This window comes from Molothrus ater, chromosome 7 (assembly GCF_012460135.2).
Source record: "Molothrus ater isolate BHLD 08-10-18 breed brown headed cowbird chromosome 7, BPBGC_Mater_1.1, whole genome shotgun sequence".
Lineage (NCBI taxonomy): Eukaryota > Metazoa > Chordata > Aves > Passeriformes > Icteridae > Molothrus > Molothrus ater.
Window position 1 is genome coordinate 12,294,198 of NC_050484.2, and position 22,967 is coordinate 12,317,164.

Genomic DNA, 22,967 nt, shown 5'->3' on the forward strand with positions numbered 1-22,967 from the left:
ACTGATGGGCAGGGGAGCGAGCACAGAACAGCTGTGTTTGTCAAAACCTATGATACAGCTATTACAACCTTTCCTTCTTCTTCAGACCATGTTTCTCTCATCCATTTTTATTTGTTTCTTGCTTTTAGCCATATAAATATTTGGAAAAAAAAAAGTCAGAACCTGTCTCCTCACTTACACTGGAGGAACTGCTCCATTTCAAAGACTATAAACACCTCAGCCAGAGAGCTGAGAATCAAGGGAGTTAGCAGGAATACTTGCAGAGAGCCAGCAGTTCATAATTTAACACCTGCCTGGGAGACAATACCCAGTGTTTGACAACAGTCTCACAGTTATGTTCACAGGTGCCCTGCCTGAGGAAGTTCATGGGTAAAGGAAAGAACAGATTGTTTCATTATTTCCATGAGCTAATTATCCAAAGTCAAAACTTTTAAAACATCACTGCTACAGGTCCCACTGAACATGACTGTAGACTGACTACAGCAGTCACTGCAATTTGCATCACTGAGATCAAACACTGTCCTTCCTCAGAGGACTGTTAGGCTCCTTTCACTGCTGGCATATTCTATTATGTCACAGCAAAATGCAGTAAATGCCCTTAGGTAAAGGGCAATATTTTTTGTAATTCTCCTCCTATGTTTTCCGGTGGACTGGCAAAGGAACTCGGTGGCAAAGCAAACACAGCTGTAGACCCCAAGTTCCAAGACAACACTACTCTCTTAGACGAGCCTCCTAAGGCTGTGTGGGCCAGAACACCTGCATGAAGCTATCTGGGGGGGAGAGCAGTCATTCTGCTCAGCAGCCTGACAAACAGAGCTTTGCTGTTGCTGTTTTGACTTTGTGTGCATGCAAGAAACCCCAGCACTGGGCAACACTGTATGAAGAACCACTTGGACAAATAAAAAATTCCCATCCAAAGAGTTTGCAGTCTAGGTGTTAGATCAGAAAATAGTGAATGAAACAGATGAAAAAAATATGGAGAAAGCTGGGATGATGAACAAAATCCAAGGAGATAAAAAAAAATCACTTTCAACCTCATGTCATTATTACATCGTGGTTAAAACCTACCTTTGCCATCATAAAAATGGATTTAAGTAAAGGATAAGGTGGCAGCTTTACAAATACAGGAGCTATGAACTGAATACATGATGTACTTGAGTGGCAGAATCACAGAGGAGTTTTTGTGGAAGAGGTACAGCTTTCAATTCTGTGGACATATCTGCCCCTATCTTGTTTTGGGCCATTTACAGCAGGTTGAGTAACGCCAGCTGGGAAGTCTCTAAAGACAGCAGTGGTCTGGCTCAGCCTTTCTGACCCAACCACCACCAGCCTGGAGTCTGAGCTGCATATACAAGTTTTACAGCTAACAAAAGTTGCTGTGTCACCATGATCTGGTTTGAAGACAGAGGCTGTGTTGTGGCACCAGTGCATGCAAGAGAGTCCATTTCAATGAGAAGTCAGCATGCACAAGCACCCTCTTCTCAGTTTTGCTGCTTGTTTACTTAGCTCTGTTTTCTGACCATATACAGCCACTCTGCCATATATAGTAAAATCAAGTGTCTTGCTGCAGAAGCAGACTGAAGGGAATCTGTGGCAGCCTTGGAGTTAACACTGCTCCTCACAAATAAAAATATTCTTTCAGATCTATTATGGCTAGGGATCTTCAGCAATGATTTTCACTATCTTTGGCAGAACAGCCTTGAAGGCTGCTGGACAAGGCAGACAATCTCCCAAGTGCTAAAAAAGTACCATGGTTGAGATATGCTCAGGCCCACAGCCCAGCTTCTATTTCCAAGACTATGCTCATAAAGGAAAAAGAAGCATCTGAATTTTCTAAAGCAGCAGGAACTCACGGGTCATTTAAAGCCTACTGAACCCCAGAGCTGTTCCTTAATGCTATTTAGCGTATTTTAAAAATAAAAGTGGGATTTAGTACAAACACAAAAAGCTGTACAAAGGCTTAATGAATAAAGTAACATGACACACCACGTGAAGGAGAACCTCAGCTGGTTTTGCCAGAGGTATTTGCCATGAAAAAGAGACACTAGATACCTTTCACTATATTCAACTCATATACTGACTTAACTTTAAACACAAACTATTTTGCTCAAGCAGAAATTCTCTCTGAGCTATGGAACATCACAGCTTCCTTAAGTCTCATGGGAGAAAGGAATTAAGTTTGATTGCTGCTAGCATTTCAGCAATAATGAAAACCAGCAGAGCTGATTTTTTGCAGACTACAGATTACACAGAAGTCCCTTTTTGCAAAGCTTCAGTGTATTTTGTATATTAAGTATTCATTAAAGCTATTTCTAAGGCATCTATCACAATGATACCTCAATTTTCTGAAATGTGGAAATTAGCATATTCTTAGCTCACTTCTGTCTTAATTGAGTGTAACTGTTGAGGTTTCTTCCTTCTCCTGCTTATCTCTTTGCATCCTATTCCACAGATACATTCCATATTCCAATTGCAAGACATGATAGAAGAGAGATTTCAGTTAAATGGTAAATCTAAAAATAATAAAAATACAATCCCACTGTTTGTATCTCCATGTCAACACACCCATCCATCAAGAAATGATTCTGCTTTAAGCTCCATACCTGTAGGAGGGTCGTCTGGACAGGATTTCTCTTCGTTTCTGTGAGTCTGTGACACTGTCTACTGATTCCTGTGAATCTTCACTTTCTGCTATAGTGGAGATCTGTAAATAAGAACAGCAATTAAATATAACAAGACACTTCCAATGCCTTCATTTTAAGGAAATGTTGATATCCTGTGAAAAACACTACAATGCAAGTGCTCTATCTAGACAACAAACTGAAAGTTACTGCTTAGTAATAGATCCACAAAGAAGGACCACAGTCAGTGATCTACCCATCAGAATGATCTTTACAATTTCAATACTCCAATAAGAAAACCTAAACATTAATACCATACAGTTTTTGCCTTCCGTGATGTTTTGTTCTCATCCATTGCAAGGAGACAAAGATTTTTTTTTTTAGTAAAATTTAGGGAGAGAATAAGTAAACAAAATTAAGGTAGCAGAAACGTTTGGAAACAAAGAATATAATAGTGAAAAAACATCAATTTATAAATAATGAGGTAGATATGTTAAAGAGACACTGCCTTTTATGGGGGAAATTGCCAGGAAAATGTCATACATGAAGATATTAAAAAGTAACGTAGTGCTGCAATTCTGAGTATCTGTGCTAAAAAAGCAGAATGTTTATGCAGGAAAGCTAAAATAAAATAATATTAAAATAATTTGGATAATTTAAATTCGAAATGTGCATGACAAAATATGTAAAAGCTAATGATGCCTATGTGAGAAAAAGAGCTCACATCCTGACAATTTATGCACTGTAGAGAAGATTCTTAAAGGCTCAAAAATCTTTCTGGCACCCACATCTCACAATTGTCAGATAGAGGGCCTGAGTAAGTCCAAGGCTGCCTGTGAACTACTGGGCTCTGAATATCAAAACATGATGGATCTGCATTGAACCAGGTGAATTCCAAGAATGGCTTCATTGTCAGTCTCTTATCTTCTACCTCCAGGGTAGCAACTTGTGCACTTATCTCAAAACTGCTCACCTCTGATAGATTAAAACTCTAAACTTTTGACTGCAATGGCTGAGGATGGTAGAGCCTGCTACAAACTCAGCACTGAAGCTGAGAAGGAAAAAATAAAGATTATTATCAGAATGGTCTAGTTTTAAATTATGCATACCTTATTTTTAAAAATAATACCCAGTTGAATATCTCTATCAAAAAGTCACAATACCTACTTTTTGAAATGAAAAATTTTTGAGCTAATTGTTCTAACAGCAAATGAATAATGTACAGTCCTTGTCCTGTGGTGTAGCTGCTGTACACCAAAGAATTTCTGCATTCAGTAACACTGAACTTCAAGTGGATAAAAAGCAAGTTAGAAGTTGTACAGATTTCAGACTACTTGTCTCCTATCTTCAGGCTACCTCACCATATTGCATTCCCTGTCTTGCTTCAGAGAAGAGAAAATGCTAAGGCTTCACAAAGCACACAACACTCAACCTGCACATTTTAAAACCATTTCTAAGTAAGGACTGATAGGTTTATTTTAAGAACCATAACATACAGAGACCTTTTTTGTAAACCAATGCAAATATTTCTTACTGAGTAAAGAATCTCATTCTAGGATACTGGTCTCATTAATTATGAAAATACAATATTAAAAAATAAATATCATCCTTTTGTTCACTTGAGAATAGTATGAACTCTTACTCAATAAAAATATATGGAAATACAGTATAGAGAAAAAACAGAGTAATACTGTAGGAAAAAGCATAAAGCTGCTAAACTCACCAAACAAATTCTAGAGGGAAATGAAACTCAGCAATGTTTGAAAATGAAAAGTAGTTAAGCCAGAAGAGAAAAAAAGTCAGAGTAGCAAATACTGTACAAATTTGCAAAAACACAACCCAGGACACAAATACAGTGCAACGACAGGCCTATTTCAAAGGCCCAATTTACATTTTAGGAATTTCTTCAGTCAGTACCTGAACTGTCTGGACCTGTGGAGACTGAATAACTGATGGCTGGGCAGCCTGAATCACTCCATGCACTTGAACCGTCTGCCCGTTGGGCAGCTGAACTAAGGTCACCGTGGGGGCAGAAGATGTTGCATGAGCTGCTGGCATAGATACCTGCAAAGAAGAGACAGTGAGCATAAATTAGGCTATTGCAAAATCTCCTTAGTTCAGTACTTGTTTTGGTGAAAGAACTATGTCTTTTCTAGACCCCAGTCAGATGACCCAAATGTTTCAGTGTAATATAAAACCCCCTGAACTGCCTGAGCCCAACACCTGACCTACTTCACAAAATAATCTAATGCAGAATTTCTGCAGGCTCAAACATAATTTGTAAAATCACTGACAAGAAGAAAAACACAACTGCCTCTATTTTGAGGTAACCTGATACAAATACATCATTACCTTTCACTTACTTCACTTGGATACTGCTCAGACTCGGGTGTACTCCTACAGACACTGCTGAGTCAGAGGCAGAAACATATGGGAGTGGAGCTATATTTTTTCTCACTCAGGAAAATGCAAAGAATTTGCCAGATGTAAGAACTTAACATTTTTAGGGAATCATACCTTTCACTTTCTACAGATTAAGCCATATGAGTAGCTGGCAAAGTGCATGTAAATGAAGAAAACTGACCATGTGCTCCGACAGAAAAAACCCATATGTTTGCAGTGGAAATAAGTATTTTGCAGGCAGTCACTGTGATTATTGTGTAACAGGTCAACACAAACTCGACTTTCAAGAGTTATTTCTATGAGGAACAATTGCCCATGTTTTAAACACAACTGTTTCTCCAAGCAGACCTGCAGGCAGGGCAGCCGTGCCAACAGGGATACACTGATGGGCTCAGCATGGCACATTATGGCTTGGGCTTTGGGGACAGCAGGAGCCACACACTGCTCATGCCACAGGGCAGTCTCACCCTGGCTGGCCACAGGAACTACTCTGGGTAGCTGAGTGCCATATGCACCAAGGCTGCTCCATGGCTGGGCACACGCCCAGCACATCCAGAACTTCCAGCTGTCTGCTGCCAGGATGCCTGGCTTAGGGGCTGGGGGCTCCTGAAAGGCTGCAGGGTGCAGCACACCCTGCCCCAGTGAGCATCCCTCCCACACCCCCTGGCCTCAGGGAAGGACTGCAGGCAAGCCTGAGCTGCTCTGGCAGACGTCAGCCAGGCCATGGCTTGCTGACTCGCCAGCTCTCTTCTGGTCACCCAAGTCTGGAAAACCTAACAATGCTCCAGGGTTCAAGAGCATTTACAAAAATTCGATCCACATAGCTGCAGTGCAAGAAAGGACTGCACTGCTGTCCTACCTCATCTCAAAGGGCTGCTATGCACAGGATGCAGAAGGAAATCCTTTGCTGTCCCTGTGAACACGTGATTCTCAAAAAGCTGCAATAGCTCATCTCTGAATTTTCATAAACATCCACCACTTAAAATGAAATCTTGTTTAACAACAAAATTAAAGGGAATTACATGCAGACCTCTCTCCTCCACAGCTGTCTCTCCCTAATCCACCAATTTGCATTTGCTTTTACCTTCCTTTTTCAGGAAAGCAGATGCAGCATTACATGGTGCTACTTAACTTGCATCTGAGAGAAACTGGGCTGAGATTAACATGAGAACCCTTTCCTTTGACAAATTATATTCCTTTGCCAAGTGACCTCTCTTAATAATGCACGTCTGACTAAACAGTCCTTGGCAATGACAGCAAAGCTGATCAACTGGAGGCCACTGTGGTTGGATTAAGCCCACAGCAGAGTGTAACTTCCGCACATGTCTCTGACTCATACCTTGTGGAACTGGGACGAGTTTCCTTTTGCCTCTGAAAACTACCCTGAACTCACTAAAAATCAGCAATTCAGCTAAGTATGCAAGAGGGGTGACCTTACAACAGATAATGGAAGAATTAAATTGATACAATTAGTTATTTAGATTTGGCTAGGCCTCTGAGTGTACTCCCTTATGCCAAACACTGCCACTTCACTTATTAAAAATATCATAGTAACATAACACTGATGTGAACAACACAAGGATTATGTTTAGACTGTTTTATCACCTCCACAAACTCTGCACAGGCTGGGGAAAAGCCAAGGTGCAGATAATATAGTGAATGACAACATGGTGGTTCATGTGGATTTTAACCATACTTGTATAGTGTTTTCTTACTTGGAAAAAAAAGCCTCATTCAAGCACTGGGGTAATTATGTCCAAGTAAAGTGCATGCTACCCACTACATACTTTTAAGTTCAGCTCCCTGGAGGTTAGAATGTTAACACATAAATGTAAAACACTCTTGATTCTCTGGACTCAACCTTAAAGCACATCAAGTGAGCAGCAGTTAACTGGTTTTGCAGGAGAAATAAACTACTTCCACTCAGTTCACATTGAAGTGTTATTCACACCACCTACATCCTGTGCCTAAGTTAGACAGTGAGAAAACTGCCCAAAGAGGCAAGCTGGTGCAGGGCAGCTGGTGGCTTGTAAATTCACACTAGAGCTTCACCCAGCAAAATCATCCTGTGCATTTAAACAGCTCCAATCCCTACACTATCACTTGAATAGAAATGTACCAACTACAGAGGGCAGGACTTGTTTGGAAGTCTCTGGACTACCAAAAGGTGCAATGACTTTAAAAAGACACTAATCATTTATAGAAACTAAGCAATTTAACTGTGCCACTTAAAAGACACTCAATTCCATAAACTATGAGATCAAAATCACCTCTTTGGTCTTTGCAGACTACAATTAGTTTTCAAATTAAATGGTTACAGAAGAGAGCCAAACATATTCTGTAGCCATTCATACAATGGAGTTGCTTCTGCCAACCATCAGTGTATTCAAAAATGAAATCCAATGCCAAAATCAGAGATAGAGCTGGGATTGTGTTTCTTGTCGCTCCAAAATAATTTGGAGACAACAAATTATCTACTTCTGTCTCTTAACTCTCCAACAATTCTGTCAAACTCTGGAGACAACAGGGTAACACGAGCTGTCAAGTGCCAGATTGTTCCACTTGATTGTAATGCTCGTAATATTAATCCCATCTGATAAAATATTTTATTTGCTGCATTATTTATCTACATATTAGGTTTGCTTTCTTCAGAATTAAACTGACTACTACAGACAAGTTTTTAACAGAAAACACAACAGCAAGACAGTAGGTTACATGTATTGAAATGAATACCTTTCAGTGGTATGGTTGTGGTAAAGAATGCTAGAAATATTTTTATTCATTACTGTGTTAACATTACACAATTTACACACATACAGTTCTCCAGAACTAACACAGCCTACTACTCTACTGTACTGCTTTAAAAATGCGAAGACAAATATGATAAGAACTATACATAACGTGTGTTTCAGAATGTTATCAACAGAATCTTCTCTCAGCCCCGTGAGCAGACATTATCCCTCTTAAAAATATTAACCATAAGTAAAACTATTACACCATATGATTTTTATACCTGGGCTAACGTTGCAATCTGTGGTTGTGCCTGTACTGTCATCTGTTGGGTTTCTGCCTCTGTACCGGCTGCATCTCCACTCTGCTGGTTCTCTGCTCCAGATTCCATGGTCATTTAGTTACCTACAATCACAATATTTGTTGTAAGTCTGGGTTGGTATGCAAGTCCATTACTCTTGGTGAATCTGGCAGTAATCACTGCAGCTGCATTCCCATTACTACATACTGTTTTAATTGGCTTATTAAATGTTGCCAAATTATTAGTATTCAGGCGAATTCTTTTCATGCCAGGTGTTTGCCTCAGGTTGATTTTTCTGCGTGTAATGTTTCTGAAAAACAAGCCCAGTCTCCTCCAACAATGAGAACAGGAAAAAATGCATTTTGCTCATCCTAAAAAACCTGAGCAATTGCACTCTGATGACCTAGTACCTCTGCAATTTGGAATAAAGACCTGTCAGTATGTCAGGAAGGACACTCCCTCAGTGCCAAGGTGACAACATGCCCTGTTACAGCCCTCCCTCTCCCCCCAGCTGCAGATATCCAACAGCAATTGCTCCTGTGCTGGGTGCTCAGTTCTCAGTTGTCTTTGCCTCAACTAAATATGCAACATCTCCATGCAAGTTTTTTCCATCCCCACACTGGCTATGGCTCTACATCACAGCAACTTGGCCTCTTCCACCCAGTGAGTTTAAAGCCAGTATAGAAAATGATGGAAGCCATTTCTACTTGAACCTTACCACAAATGTTTATTTAGAGGTACACATTAGTTTGCCATGACCTAAGTTTTTTACCATATACAGCTCCTAATACACTGATATTTCTAAACACTAACTGAGCAAACCTAGATCACCAGAACATACAACTCTATAAAAAGAGGTTGCATAACTTCCAAACCCATGCACGTAGGCAGAGTGCAATGCCTGTTAAATTCTGCACCGATCTGAGAAAATCACTTTTCAGTTCTTCTTTAAGTACTGATATGAAAATACTTGATATTAAAAAGAGCTTCAAAATACAAGGAAATTATATAGCAATGCTACTGTATTATACAGAACTCCAAATACCAAATATTAAGAATTAATATTAAGAATGGGTATTACCTCCATAGCCACAACACTTATTCTGTGCACCACCCTGGGCTGCCCAATCTATTCTGGCCTCTGGCTACCCCAGGGCAGCACACATCTCTTCAGAGCTGGTCCAAAACAACCATTTGAGCATTTCTGCTTTGGGAAGGGGCCAGGAGGCAGAGGATGCTCAGAGCAGAAGAAAGGTGGAAAGAAGCAAAACAGCCCCTCTCCTTCCCTGGCCCCCTGAGGAAAAGATTTAGAAGCATCAAGACAGGTGGTGGTACCACGTCCACACTCCAGACATTTCATTTTAAACACAAAGCCAGGGAAGCTTCCATTTCAATGCAAACTATACCTCAGTGTTACAGGAAAGAGAATACCCTTTATGCTGCCTAAAATAGCAGAGTCACACTTCAACCCTGAATATGAAATGTCTTACAGTAAGCAATTGATCATCAAGAAAGATAAAACAGCTTTTCACAGTAGTAACTGCAACCTACATTGAAAGAAAGCAAGTTAGTGTATATAAATCAAAACCTGTATATTTACTATTGAAAGTGACCATTCAAATGAGCTTCTGTGTGTGTCAACACTGAAATGTAAAGTATCAAATATTTAGTTCTAACATCAGTAAAGAAGGAAAAGAATTAAACCAGATTTTCCTTGAAAATTAACAATAAAAGAAAACATAGAATTTTTTTAAAAAGCAAATTAAACTATTCTAAGCAGTGGAATTTTGTTATGCCTCTCTCTAGCCAAGATTTCTGTACTACAAACCAAGTCTTTCCCATGTTGCATTTCATATTTCAAAAAGCACACAAGAAAACCCATGCTCTATTAGTATCTGCAACACATTTATCCAAATAGTTTTTAAAGACTTAATTACAGCGGTTTACATGGTTTTCTATCCCAACTTTAACACACAAGTCACATTTTAACACTAAGTTCTCCATGATATATGCCCATTTTTCTTTTGAGTATTCTGTATTTTGAAAATATAGGTCTCTCTTTGATTTTCACCATTTTAATATTCCTCCAAGGTAAGCAAATCAACAACTTTTTCCCAATTCCATGCATGTATCATGGTGACTCCAGCCAAAAGACTACCTCATTGGAACTATTTCAGAAGCAGATCTTTCACATCAGCAACGTCTCCCAGCCAAGTCTCTCCAAAGAACTTTTGAACACAACTTTCCAGCTACAAATCCAAGTATACTGCAAAACTAATAATGCTTTTGTTTGCTGATAAAAATTGTGACTCCAACATGAAGTGGGATTAGAAATGGATGAAATGTGCAAGTATCAGGTACTTAGCAATGATCACAGAGGTAAATGTGTTGCCAAATTCCTGCTGACAAATGCAATGTTTTCCTAGGAAGAATTTCCAATCCTCTCATACACCATTCAGCAAAGGTCCTCTGTCTTTACAAGCTTGGCTTCCACACTTGCATCATCTTTTGCATATGTAATCAGCAAAAGGATTGTTTGAGATACTCCCTCTTCTGCAAAACCAACATTTCAGAAATCAAATTCTTAACATGAATTGCAAACACCTAAAAGGAACTTCCTCATTTTGTAATATAAGAACCAAGCAGTGCAGGAAGCTGGCTGCAAGATTTACATATTGACACATGCGTTGAAGTGAGCTTCCAACAACCTGCAGTTTTCTGACAAGTCTCAGTCTCATGTTATTTACAGGTTCTAAGAACTCGGGTTCAATTTGGCTTGTACTTATACATCACAGTATTTGAATTCTAACAGTTTCTCAACTACCTTTTACTGTAATTTGGGGAAAAAAGAGGAATCAGATTTTTGAGCAGCAAGGCACCATATTCCAGAGACACTGGCCACTGCATTGTTCCATGTTTGGGTATGATCCAGATTGCCAAGATGTACAGGAGCATGCACACGGAACACAAACACTTACTAAGTTGTGTGTCTGGGCAAGGCCATGACAGCTGAAATTAAGGTTGTCAATTCCTATTCTTGCAATTTACAGTGAAAATATGCTTGGTTTGAAACCTTAACCTCCCAACACATATAAATGAATGCCAATCTGTACATCTCCTTTCTAAGCTTTCAAACCCCTAGTCCAGACAAGCTTTGCTGATGCATATCCCAACATCTTTCTGTTCTTGTGGGTGCCACCTCCTCCTTTTATTCTCCTGCCCTGTTCACAGTGGCCCACCCTGCTCTGTGGCACTGATTTTCCTGGCAGGCACCACACCAGGACTTCTCAAATGAAGAAAGGGATCTGAAAAGTGTTCTAGTGGGGACAAGTTTCCAGGGCATGGACAGCATACAGGAGCCAAGGGAGCACACATCTCATTTTTCCTTGCTTCCAGGCTACTTTCCAACTTGTCAGGAGAGGACACCCACATGCACATACTTTGAGAAAAGATTAGTAACTGCAGTATTGAACCAAGTATTCTAAATGAAACTAACTGAAAATAATAGCTATTAACAACCAGAGTTGGAAAAAACAGAGACTGCTTGCCTAAAACATCCCGGGTATGAACACCACTCGGAACACCAGAAAGCTGAGGAGACTACCTGGTTAGAGATGGTTTAACTCATGACTTTTGTAGTGCACAGCTTTCTTCATTAGTTCAAAAGTGGCAGCAGTATTATATTTACTAATGCTTTTTCCTAATAACTTACTTACTAATGATCTCAAACTCTGGAAGCAAAGAGCCAAACAGTGAAAAATTCAGCTGAAGATGGGGTTTATTTTAGCTAAATTTTATTTTAGCTAAAATAAAATATTTATTTTTTATTTTAATCTTTATTTTAGCTAAATCAAGACTGGGAGAAAGGAATTCAGCAGAGGAGAACTAACTGTCCCAGCTGAATTTACACCATGACCAAAGAAGACAGATTCTACTAAAACAAACAGTTGCAGAATGCAACTGAACTACACAGTTGCAGAAAAATCCAAATAAACCTGTCTCCTTAGTTGCATAAGGCTGGAAGGGACATTTAGCTAAGGACTGCTGCAGAGAGATCCACTTCAGATTTCTCCTTGATAAGCATTTACAACAACAAAAGCTAGAGAGTTAGCTTAATAATAAGAAACAACAATAATAAGAAACAGGGTAATCTTGATCTACTATATTTGTGTAGCTGGACCCTACACATCACCTGGATTACAGTGCAGAGACTGGAAGCCTGTATTACAAATGGGTTCTGTGGAATTTGGGTATTCAGAGAAAGCAAGTATTTAGGGTAATGAAAACCTGTTTTATGAAGAGACTAGATGGATTTTTATTATTTATCCCAGAAAGGTGAAAAATGCTTCAGAATCATCTAGAAAATATATTTAAACTATTAACAGAGTAAGTAAATTAGAAACATGCACTGTCTGATTATAAAACCAGCAAAGTTTTAAGATGCCAAATTTTAAAGTATAAAAATGAAAAATAAAAAAATCTATTAAAATTATGAAAATTGATACTTCATGTACTGCATAAATGGAGCAATGATGCTACTGATAAGAAATTTATTAAGGCTTAAACATGAGTTAGGCACTTGGGTAAAAAGAATATTCAAGAATATGTTGAATTAGTTCTTTTTTTTCATGCCAAAAAAATGCTGAACCAAAAGGAAGATAAAACCCTAATGAGTCAGGATTTAAATTGATTTCTAATCTTTAAAAATTCAAATAAACGCTTTTACGAGTGGGGAAGATTATATCTCATGTAATTTTTGCAGGTTCCAGTAGTCTTTTGAGGTACCTACTGATCTTCACTATCTTGAAGACAGGACACTGAACAAGGCGGTACAGGCAATGCTAATCCTGTAATCCCAGTTAATTAAAGTGACCATCAATGCTGTGCATTCAGAGCATGAGCTGTTAGTTACCGCCCCTCTCACCTGCCCAGAGTCAGGATAAAATATAATTGTCTTCCAACAGCTGTCATCTCATCTTCTTCACTCTTTAGTAGCCTTCCCTTGGGATGTCTGGTCTATCTGCTCTATTTTGCTTCCCTACATCTTTTTCTATCTCCTGTCTAATTTACCCCCATGAATTTTAGCATGTCTCCTAAAGATCGGGCTCTGCTCCTTGGATTCCCCTTGCTCACACAAGCCATGGAGCTTTCATGCTCTGCAGACAGGCTGCTTTTCATCTCCCAAGGCAGACTGGAGAAAAGAAAGGTGGAGATCCTTTCCCAAACACCATCAAATCCAAGAATCAAACCACACTGTGGCTGTTAGAGCAGATAAAACTTCCCATCCACTTTCATAAGCAAAAGTCCTTAATACTCCAAAGCTTTCTATGTTTTTCAGTGGACAGCTGGCACAGTAAAACACAGCACTTTTCCCTGCAAGCCTTTCTTTTCTCTCTTCATTAGCACTGTGGTGGCAATTCACTGTCAGAAGCTCAAGCTTACACTGAAGCTACTGCCCAGCTGACATTACTGCACCTCCAGGAAACACTGGGAGGCACTGTCACACCTGCTGCCCAGCAAGCACAGCTTCACCAAGGGACACGCTGGCAAGAGTCCTCCTCTGACTTCTACATTTATTTTATTCAAGCATACACACAGATTTTGAAGAAAAACAAGTCTCCAGAAACAGTGCAGAACAGAGACCCAACAGACTCATGCCCATTCTGAGCCTGACTTGTACCACACCCTCTCATCTGCTCACCCAACACCCTCAGGGTCACTCTACTGCCACACGAGGCTCCTGATCCAGGGCAATATCCACTCACCCAGCTGCTCCTGGCAGGGAAGGACCAGAGCAGCTGAGGGAAGGGAAATTGAGGCAATGCCTGTTTCTCAAGCCCTGTATTCACAGCAGGTGTGCCAGCACAATTGTTCAGGAAGCAAGCACAGCTCCGGTACCCAAAGTTCAGGAATTTGACTCGTTCTGTATTTAATGCATGTGGCTTTATAAAGCCACAGATCCACCACGAAAGCACTGAGAAGATCATCAAACACCACTCTGGTACACAACTGTTTTCATGGTTCCAGCACAAGCACTGAGAACACTGACCTGCAATCTGCAAACATTTCCACTGTCACCTTGCAGAGCAGCAGCCCTTTTAGCCACAGCTCAACAGCCACTTTATGAACTCCATTCAGCAGCTGCCAGACTGAAAATGTTCAGAGAAAAATAATTTTATTTACAGCTAACACATGAGACTTCAAATAACCAGTAATAAATGCTTAACAGGACAAGATGGGCCCATAATTATCTCTCTTTGTCACTAATGACAAAGTGGGTTGGCACAAGAATTGCAATTTATACCACAGCTTCTTTGTCATCCCAAGCTGGCACTGCCACTGCTCCTGGGTATTTGCTCCCTGTGTCCTCTGCCTTGGGTGAGCAGTCTGTGTGTCACACTGTGAACACAACCTATGTTTGCTGCTTTGTCTGAAATCCACCTTTTAGCAACTCCACAGAATGGGTTCTCCACTAAGCCATTCAATGATCACACCAGCTTCTGGGTCAGGGAAGCCCAGGGGATGGGAAAACCAAGTGGAAGTGCAAATAAAAGAATGGCAGCAACAACCAATGCCACTAAAAATGCCAAAAATGAAGAACAGTCTTCAGATTGTGTTCCGCAAATAATCTGCAATAAAGCAATCTGCCAGGCAAACTGAAGAATAAAAAGCTGGAAAAATTCTTCTTGTCACTGAAGTTAAGGTATTTCATCTTGAACATACAAGAAAAATTTAATCTCACTGTAAAAATATCTGACACAAAGCAGAATCATTTCATCATCAGAATGTGATATCTGTTGTTCCACCCTCTGTTTCCATCGATGTGACACTGAGAGCAGTGTCTAAAAACTCTCTGCTGACTGAATACAGCCTGTAACAGCCACTGCAAGAGATGGGAACAAGGTAGTATTTTCATACAGGACACAGAAGAAATGCAACCAGGACCCTTAATTAAAATTAACCAACTTTTCTGGATCATGACTTTCTCAACAAAACTTTAGTTACACTTCTACAGTCAGTCAAAATTTCTCACACCAGATTTAAATATATTAGTGATGAAAGTATTGGAAATTATTTGTGTTGCACACTCAACTTCTGTTTTACTAAAGAAAATGCCATGGCAGATTTTAAAACAAGGGCAGAAGACCAAAAATGTAATCTCACAGCTACAGTGGTGAGCCCCTACACCAGCAATCTCCTCTAGATTTTGTTCTCTGTTGGCATAACTCAAGCAAGATGACATTTCCCAGGCAGATGGTGAATCAGTAGGCACAGGTAAGGTGTATGAGTGAAAGTTGCTTGAACCCTCTCCACTACTGTATCCCCCTGATTTGACTCCATACTCCTGGCATTGTTCTAGTATTTAGTATTTCTGCCTTCAAGCTTTTTAAAAGGAAAAAAGGCTCTGACAGCTATTAACTGCAATTAGTTCCTTGTACCACAAATTACACTAATAAATACAAAAGCATCCAGCAAGTACTTGGTACACACAATTTAATTCAAGCTTAACCTATCCTGCCTTTTTTTGTTCAAGGTAAATTATAAATAAATAAATAAACCAGCCATCCCTTTTTACTAACCTTATCTAATAGCTGGGATAGCCTTATGTGAATTCATAAGCAGAGCCCACCCAGTAAAGCAGCCAAGGGGAGACACTAGAGCAAGCATTTCCTAAAGCATTAACAGTGAAAAGCAAACAAATGACTCCACTGTCTTATTCCCTCCCCTTTCCAAAACACCCCCAAAATACTGCCAGACTTCACTTAGACAAAACAAAATGTCAAAACAAATCCCAGGAAGGTTACAAAGTCATTAGGTAACATTATTATTGAAAACATAATCCATAAATATGTTCTATTTATAAATGCTCTGTGCTCCTATTGAAGGCACTTAGGGTATTAAAAGACTAACTCATATGCTTTAAGTCTGTGGTCCTCAACATGCAGAACAGAACTGTGGTAACTATTTCTAAACACCTTTATTAGCACAGTAAAAATAACCAAAACCCACCAGAAGAGATCTGCAAACTTAACTTTAGAGAAGCAAGACATTTTCAAGAATGTTCTGGCCAACATATCCAATCTATTCACAGAGACTTCTGAGAACTCTGCCCATTTTGTCATTCTTAACACATTCATTGCCAATATCATATCTATGCATTTCAGTTACTAACTGACTGCACTTTACTACAGTTTATCATCTGTTCTCTGACATTATTTTTAGGGCATAAAACTCACCTAATTTTCAATCTAGGCAGATTTCTTGCAATCCTTACCAACTGTAGAAGCTTTCTTTTCTCAAAAAATGAAACCATATGAAATTGCCAAAATACATGCCTCTTTTTTCCCTGGGACTGCTGAAAGTACTGTGGCTCACCTCATCACATGCAGCTGCTGGTTACTTAATAAAATCCATCACAACATTGTATCTGAACAGTATCATTTGTAGGCAGGCATCTTTAGTGCAATATAAAATATAGGCATCAAATGGTTTTTTATCATGCTGTTAGGGAGCTAATGTTCCTACTGAATACACCACAACTCCAGGAACAGGCTCTGCAATTGATACAGGCCCAGCAAATCAATAATCAGCACAGCCACTTGTGATGAGCTTTAATTTCTGGCTCTAATCAAATTCTCATTTTACCTTTGACTGAAACAGCTGTGGGTAGGGAAGTGAGGGATCCATGATTCCATGGGATTTGAAGCTGACCTCAGCGCAGATGGGGGCAGCTACCTGAAGACAGCCACTTCTCATATTTGCTCTTCTCACTGCAGAGTTGAACTGTGACAGCACATCAGGCAATGTTAAAAGGATGCCATGATTACATCTGTACCATGACAAGTGAGGGAGCTCTGCTCAGCCCAGGGGGAAAGCTTGCTGGATGGAAACAGCACCCATCTAAGAGCCTGTTAATGCAGCCTGACCCCAGGCAAGGGGAGTGCAGAGATGGGTACAATAAAGTAACACCTTTCTCTAAGGAGGCCCTGTGCCCAGGCTGGAACACCCTGCCCTCAGCACGGGCTGCTGGCCTGGGCTCAGCGCCCACCGGAGCAGCTCCACGAGCCCTCGTGAAGAGGCAGGCTGTTCCTGGAGTGAGAGTTCAGAAACAGTTCTCTCCTACCACCCAGATATCTAGATATGCCAAATAAATAATTTACCCTGCTGTACTGGTCAACCAGCAGAACATTCTGAGCCACTTCCTTTCTCCTCAAACACTGACACTTGGAGGTGTTCCAGCAGAAGAGCCAAGGCAGCCCAGTGACAGAAAGGAGAGACAATTCTGCAAGGGTCAGAGACCATCTCCTTTCCCACTGACAGGGAGAAAAGAGGACTGTCACTACAATAATTAAAGGAATATTCAGAGCAGAAAATGATGCCAAGTTAGCAAGGCTAAGATCCTTTTAAAAGAAGGTGTATGTGTTCCTTTCTTCCACTGGCTAGAGCTGTCAGAACTTGAGATTTCCACCTGACCTGCCAGAGTCATTCAGATGAATATTACATTTGTTCTCCTCCATATGCACTTCTATGTTTTATGGTCTTTTACTGCCTCACCATTCATTCTGGCAGAATAAGAACCACCTAAATGCTGCATGACATATTTTGACAACCTTTTGATACGTTGTAAGGATCTCTGTCCACTTGCCAAGCAACCTTTAAACATTCCAGGTCTGAGGCACCAGCTGGAAGAACTGTTGCAATTCCAAGCCTGGGGCAGCCTGAAACTCCATAGGGAGAGTCTCTAAACATTTTTATCTAATAAAGGGTTATCTCTGAGGTGAGGGAGCTACTGGAACTTGTTCTCAGCCAACAACTACAGAAGCGATGACTGACTGCTCAGCAGAGTCACTCTCCTAAAGTGAAGAACTAAGATGTTGTTAGGACAAGGATATTTAATATATGACTGACTCCTGCACAGGCTGCACTCCGTAGATGTGCTAGGGAAATCCACAGGCTCAGTTCAGTCACTAGGTCTGTGACAAATGCTTATGTGAGCAAAGCTAAAGCTACTTTGAATCTATACAGATGACCCAGCTCTCTTCTGGTGCTCAGAGCAGATCAGGAACAACTTACAGAAAGATACAAATAAAAACCAGAGCATTTCATAGGCCTACACCCGTGGTTAACCTGAGTGCTCCAAGCCCAAGGGACAAAAACACAACATGTAGTAATCTCAGACCTGTAACAGAAAAAGGAATCACATCCATATAGGTGTTTCCTTAATTCTATTAATTTAAATTACATACCAGGTATGATTTAATGAAATAATGTGATAGAGCCAGAGAACCACATAAACACGTTTATTATTACCCGAAATCTTTCTATTCCAAAGAAATGTTTTCAGAATCTGTTAATTTTACAGTGTGAAAATATTAATAGACACATGTAATTTATCAGAATAGAGTACTGTAAGACTGGACCAAAGGTTCTTAAGAGATTACACTGATTAAAAATCTCTTAAGAGATTACACTGATTAAATATGACACTCTAAAGCAATATGAATGTAAATTTATATTCTGAAACTGAATCTTCTGGGAAGTCCCAAATATTCAGGGGACTTTCCCATGAATAAAGTAAATGTTTCCTTTTCCGCACTATAATGAAGGAGAGGAACTGTCAATATTTAAAGATTTTTTTATGGTCTTAAATGTTAAATTAGTGACCTGAATTTTATCATCCATTTGCAATAATATAATAATGATAATAACAATAAGCCTGAGGTTTAAATAGCATAGGTCACTTCAGCAAAATACTGTACACTGAAAAGGGTCACATACTGGAATCCCAAAGTGACACATATCACACTCCCTTTCACATCATTCTTCTGTTGCAGAGAACTATCAAATCAGTTGGGGAACTTAGGGCAAGCATGGAGTTTCAGGTATTTATAAGCTGCACACATAAACTTGACAAAATGAGGATTTTAGGTAGAATTTGTGTCCATTGAGATTTTGTCTGCTGGTGAGAAGGGACAGCTCCATGGTTAATGTTTCTAACCCACTTCTGAATGTCAGTGGCTAAAGCATCAATTCATAAAAAATATCACTTGAGATATTTCTGCTGCAAGCTTGACAGACATGGACTATATAAACAAACAGTACTCATTCTGATTGATGCTTGGAACGTATGGGGTATTTCTAGAGTTCAACCCATAGTATAAAACCATGAAATTTTATAACTTGGTAAATATTGGAAAGTCTTGTTTAAAAAAAAACAGAACACTTCTAATGAGTTCAGAAAGAAAACACAACAAAATGGATGTTTCAGACCAATCTTTAACTGTTTTATTAATAAGTATCTTTAGAATTGGTCATCTGAAAGTAAGACTGAGTTATTCACACAATGCTGATAATTACCAAATATCAAGTCAAGTCTCTGAAAAAAACCCCAAAAACCCTGCAAAGCAATATAATTTGATTATTATTATTATTATTATTATTATTATTATTATTATTATTAACCTTTGTTTAATTTTTAACAGGCACTATAGAATGTTTTTTGCTTTAATGCCCTCTAGGAAGTGAAAACCTTTGCATTCTTTCTGAGGTTGGAGTGCTAGAGTAGAGTATGCCCAAGTATGCACAAGAAAAACAGCACTTCCTTACAAACCTTGCCCTTGTCAAATTTCTGAATGCATCCTATTCACAAAATTAACTGCAACATTAAAACCAAAAGATTTACGTCTTAAACAACAGCTTAGACTTGGAAATACTTTTAAATCCTAAAATTGCTCTGGCTTTACTAGTTTTATTGAAAACATTGTTGCTTGAAGGATCATCAGACTATGTTGCTTAATGCACCAAAATTAAATCTATGACCCAGCCTCTCCCTAAAAACCAACTGAAATGCAACAGTGATCAAACTCTGTAGTAAAATAATTCTGCCTAACATTATCAAGCAAGTGGATTCTAGTTTATTTTTCATGTATCTTTAAAATTTGCTTGGGCAGTGCAGAAGAGCCTTTTAAAGGAGAAAGATCACTCACATGTCTCCCAAGCAGATCTACTCTGCAAAAGCATCCTCTCCAAAGAAAGCATAATGTTTTTCAAATACTTTACTGGAGTTAAAGACTTCTATTACCTGTGAGCAACATGACTGTCCCCATAGAACAGGGGTGTGATTTTGCTGGTAATGCTGAAGGTTTGCAATGATCCAGAGTAAGCAATGGGAGCCACTGATGAACCAGAAAGGACAAGAGAAAGGACATGTTTCACACCAATGTGCTGCACACAAAAGAAAATCTCCATTTTGCTTTCTGCAACTACAGTTTTGCAAGCACTTCTGCTGGCAGCACTGCCAGCTCAGGCTCTGGTTTCCTCTAAATTCTTTCTTATTTACACCTTTACACTTGTCTGTGAAGCTGTCTAGTAAATGGGACCAGGCAACCAATGTGCACTACAGACAAGGAAACACAACTAATTCCTAGCCTGGACCAGTTCTCTGATCCAGTTCACAGGCAGTCATACTGTGAACAGAAGCAGGAACAGGGAAGGTGGAGCCAACTCCACCCTGCCGCAGCAAGGCCTGTCAGTGAAAGCAAAGTAAATTAAGTCATGGGTATAAGTGTCACAAGATTGTGGGAAGCCAACAAAGATGCTGAAAAAACCACCTTGATTCTGTAACTTGATTATTGTTGTGATGACTCTTGTTAGGAGTGGGAGGCTGGAAACAGGATGAGTATTTTTTATATAATCAACATTAGCTTCTGAGGATTGGGCAGAGATGTATTTTTCAAACAGCCATGCTGCTGACAAAGCAGGTATTTGCAGCAGGTAACATACTTCTTCCTCTCCCCAGTCCAGGGTAATGTGCACTGGTTACACATCCACATTAACTTTACACTACAACTTCCAGGCCAGTAGTTTCAGCCACCATGAATTGTTTTACAATCTGGAAAACAGGCCAAGGCAGTTATCAGTTTGTAGCAGCAGTGGCACTACAGTAAGCTCTCTGCCAAGTGCCTTGGGCCCACTGACAGGATGTGCACCCAAGGGCTGGACCTGGACCCTTCTGGAACTTTGCGTCTCAACTCAGGCTTCATGAAAGAGATGTTATACATAATTCTCCCCTGCTGAATGGGCTTCTCATAATGAAAAGTACCTAAGAGGTACACTGATCTAACCTCTTGAGAAGACTGAAATCTGCCTCTGATAAGGAGCAGTTAATTCAATCACACAGGTATCACCAAGCTTTTAAAACAAGGAAACTTTCCTCCTTTGGTTCTTTTTGTTGTTGCTGTTTATTTTTCGGCTTACTGTGTTCTTAGCTTTCCTAGCTGCAAAGACAAACTCATGTGGCTCTGTTCACTATGGACAGAGTCCAACTCTTCCTTCTTTTCTCCAAGTCATGGATATGCTGCCATTCCCCAAGATGGGTCTGCTGGCACAGCTCTCTGCTGCTGAAGGGAGAAACTGTGTACCCTTCCTTTCTTCCCCTACCGTCACTGCAAAGCACTGGCGTTTGTGCTACCAGCACAACCAAATCTCAATCACCAACCAATTCAGTTCACTCATGCAGGAGAAAATTATCTTCTAAAAAAGCACAGTTCTCTCCTGGGTTAGTGATTTGAACCGGGTTATTAGGTTTTGTATACAATTAACACTACAGACAATGTAAAGGGATGGTCCAACACCACACAGCCAGAAGCAGGAGGGAGAGAGCAAGACTCTGTCTCCTGAGAGCCACATAAAGTTGTATCAGCTCAGACAAAACCACAGCAACAGATTACTTTTGTTGGTTATACTGTGGCATTAGTACACAGTACCCTTTCTCACACCTTCCCTGTCTTTTATCTCCCAGAATTTTCCTATCAGTACAAAGGGAAAAATGGGATGAGTTTCACAAAGAGGGCAGGGGTCCTACACCTACAGTAATGCCCTGGGCTTTTTCTTTAAGAGAAGGAAAGCTTTCTACAGTCCAGAAAGGTGTAAATTTACAAAGCCTGCTCATACTGTATGCTGCTTGGAGAAATGGATAGGCAGCAGTGGATTTTGAGACCAGGCCAGCTACACACAGCCAGATGCTGTGTCATCAGGAAAAAAAAAGGCAAGAAAATAATGCTTCCCATCCATTATTTAATGGGGTGTAAAAGATGATGAGAGAGATTTTACAGATGAGAAGAGATTTTAACATTCAAGACCAAGGAAAGGTGCAAGGGGAAGTAAAATCCAATTGATACTGGAACAGCATAGAGAATGAGAGATTTAGGGTAGCACCTATAAGAAAAGTGCATGTAATACTGGGCCCAAAATGTCACAGGAGATGGTGGAGTTTCTGCAGAGATGATTAAAATATTGCAGCAAAAAGCTGCAGTGAACAGCAACAGGTGAACTTAAAATGTGAAGAATAAAAAAAAAAGGAAGTAGAGGAAGTGCACAGAGAACTTGCTAAACACACGCACACACAAAAGGTGTTTCAGACAAGTAAATAAGCAGCAGAACAAATCAGCTTAGTACATGACATTGAAGTTTGGGAACAGCTGTTGCTCATGTTCATTTGCTCATGGTTAGCACATGTAGTATCTTAGCTGAATGATCCAGCTCTGTGGCAAGAAGAACCCCAGCAGGATCTGTGTCATCCAGCTTAGTTATAAACACAGCGATAATTTAAAAATTGTTACAAAGGCTGCATTTTCTCATTTAGCAGCAGAGCTGATTGAGCTGCCCTTATCTCCCTGCTCATTCCAGCCCCATCCCTTCCCCTGATTATGCTGGTACAGCTCCTGTGCAGCCATGCAGCAATCAGGAGGGGGGATGATCCAGGTGAAAATGAAGCAGGCTCCACACCTCTCAAACAGCTGAACCATTTCCCCAGGCAGTAGCCCAAGGATTTGTGAGAGTGCAATGGAAAAGACATGGAAGATGCTTTGGCTAGTATTATTACCAAAAAATGCTGTGAGGAACTATGCTTT

The 22,967-nt window shown here is 39.9% G+C and overlaps 1 protein-coding gene across 1 annotated transcript in view; it reads right to left on the reverse strand.

Annotated features, from left to right (window-relative positions):
• Positions 1–22,967, reverse strand: part of CREB1 (cAMP responsive element binding protein 1) — a 39,935-nt gene that overhangs the window by 12,913 nt on the left and 4,055 nt on the right. Inside the window, exons 2-4 of the mRNA XM_036386412.2 lie at positions 8,038–8,159; positions 4,539–4,685; positions 2,604–2,704 (exon numbers count right to left, since the gene is read on the reverse strand). Coding sequence (XP_036242305.1) covers positions 2,604–2,704; positions 4,539–4,685; positions 8,038–8,151 — 362 coding nt within the window. The 5' untranslated portion in view covers positions 8,152–8,159. The remainder of the gene's footprint in view (positions 1–2,603; positions 2,705–4,538; positions 4,686–8,037; positions 8,160–22,967) is intronic.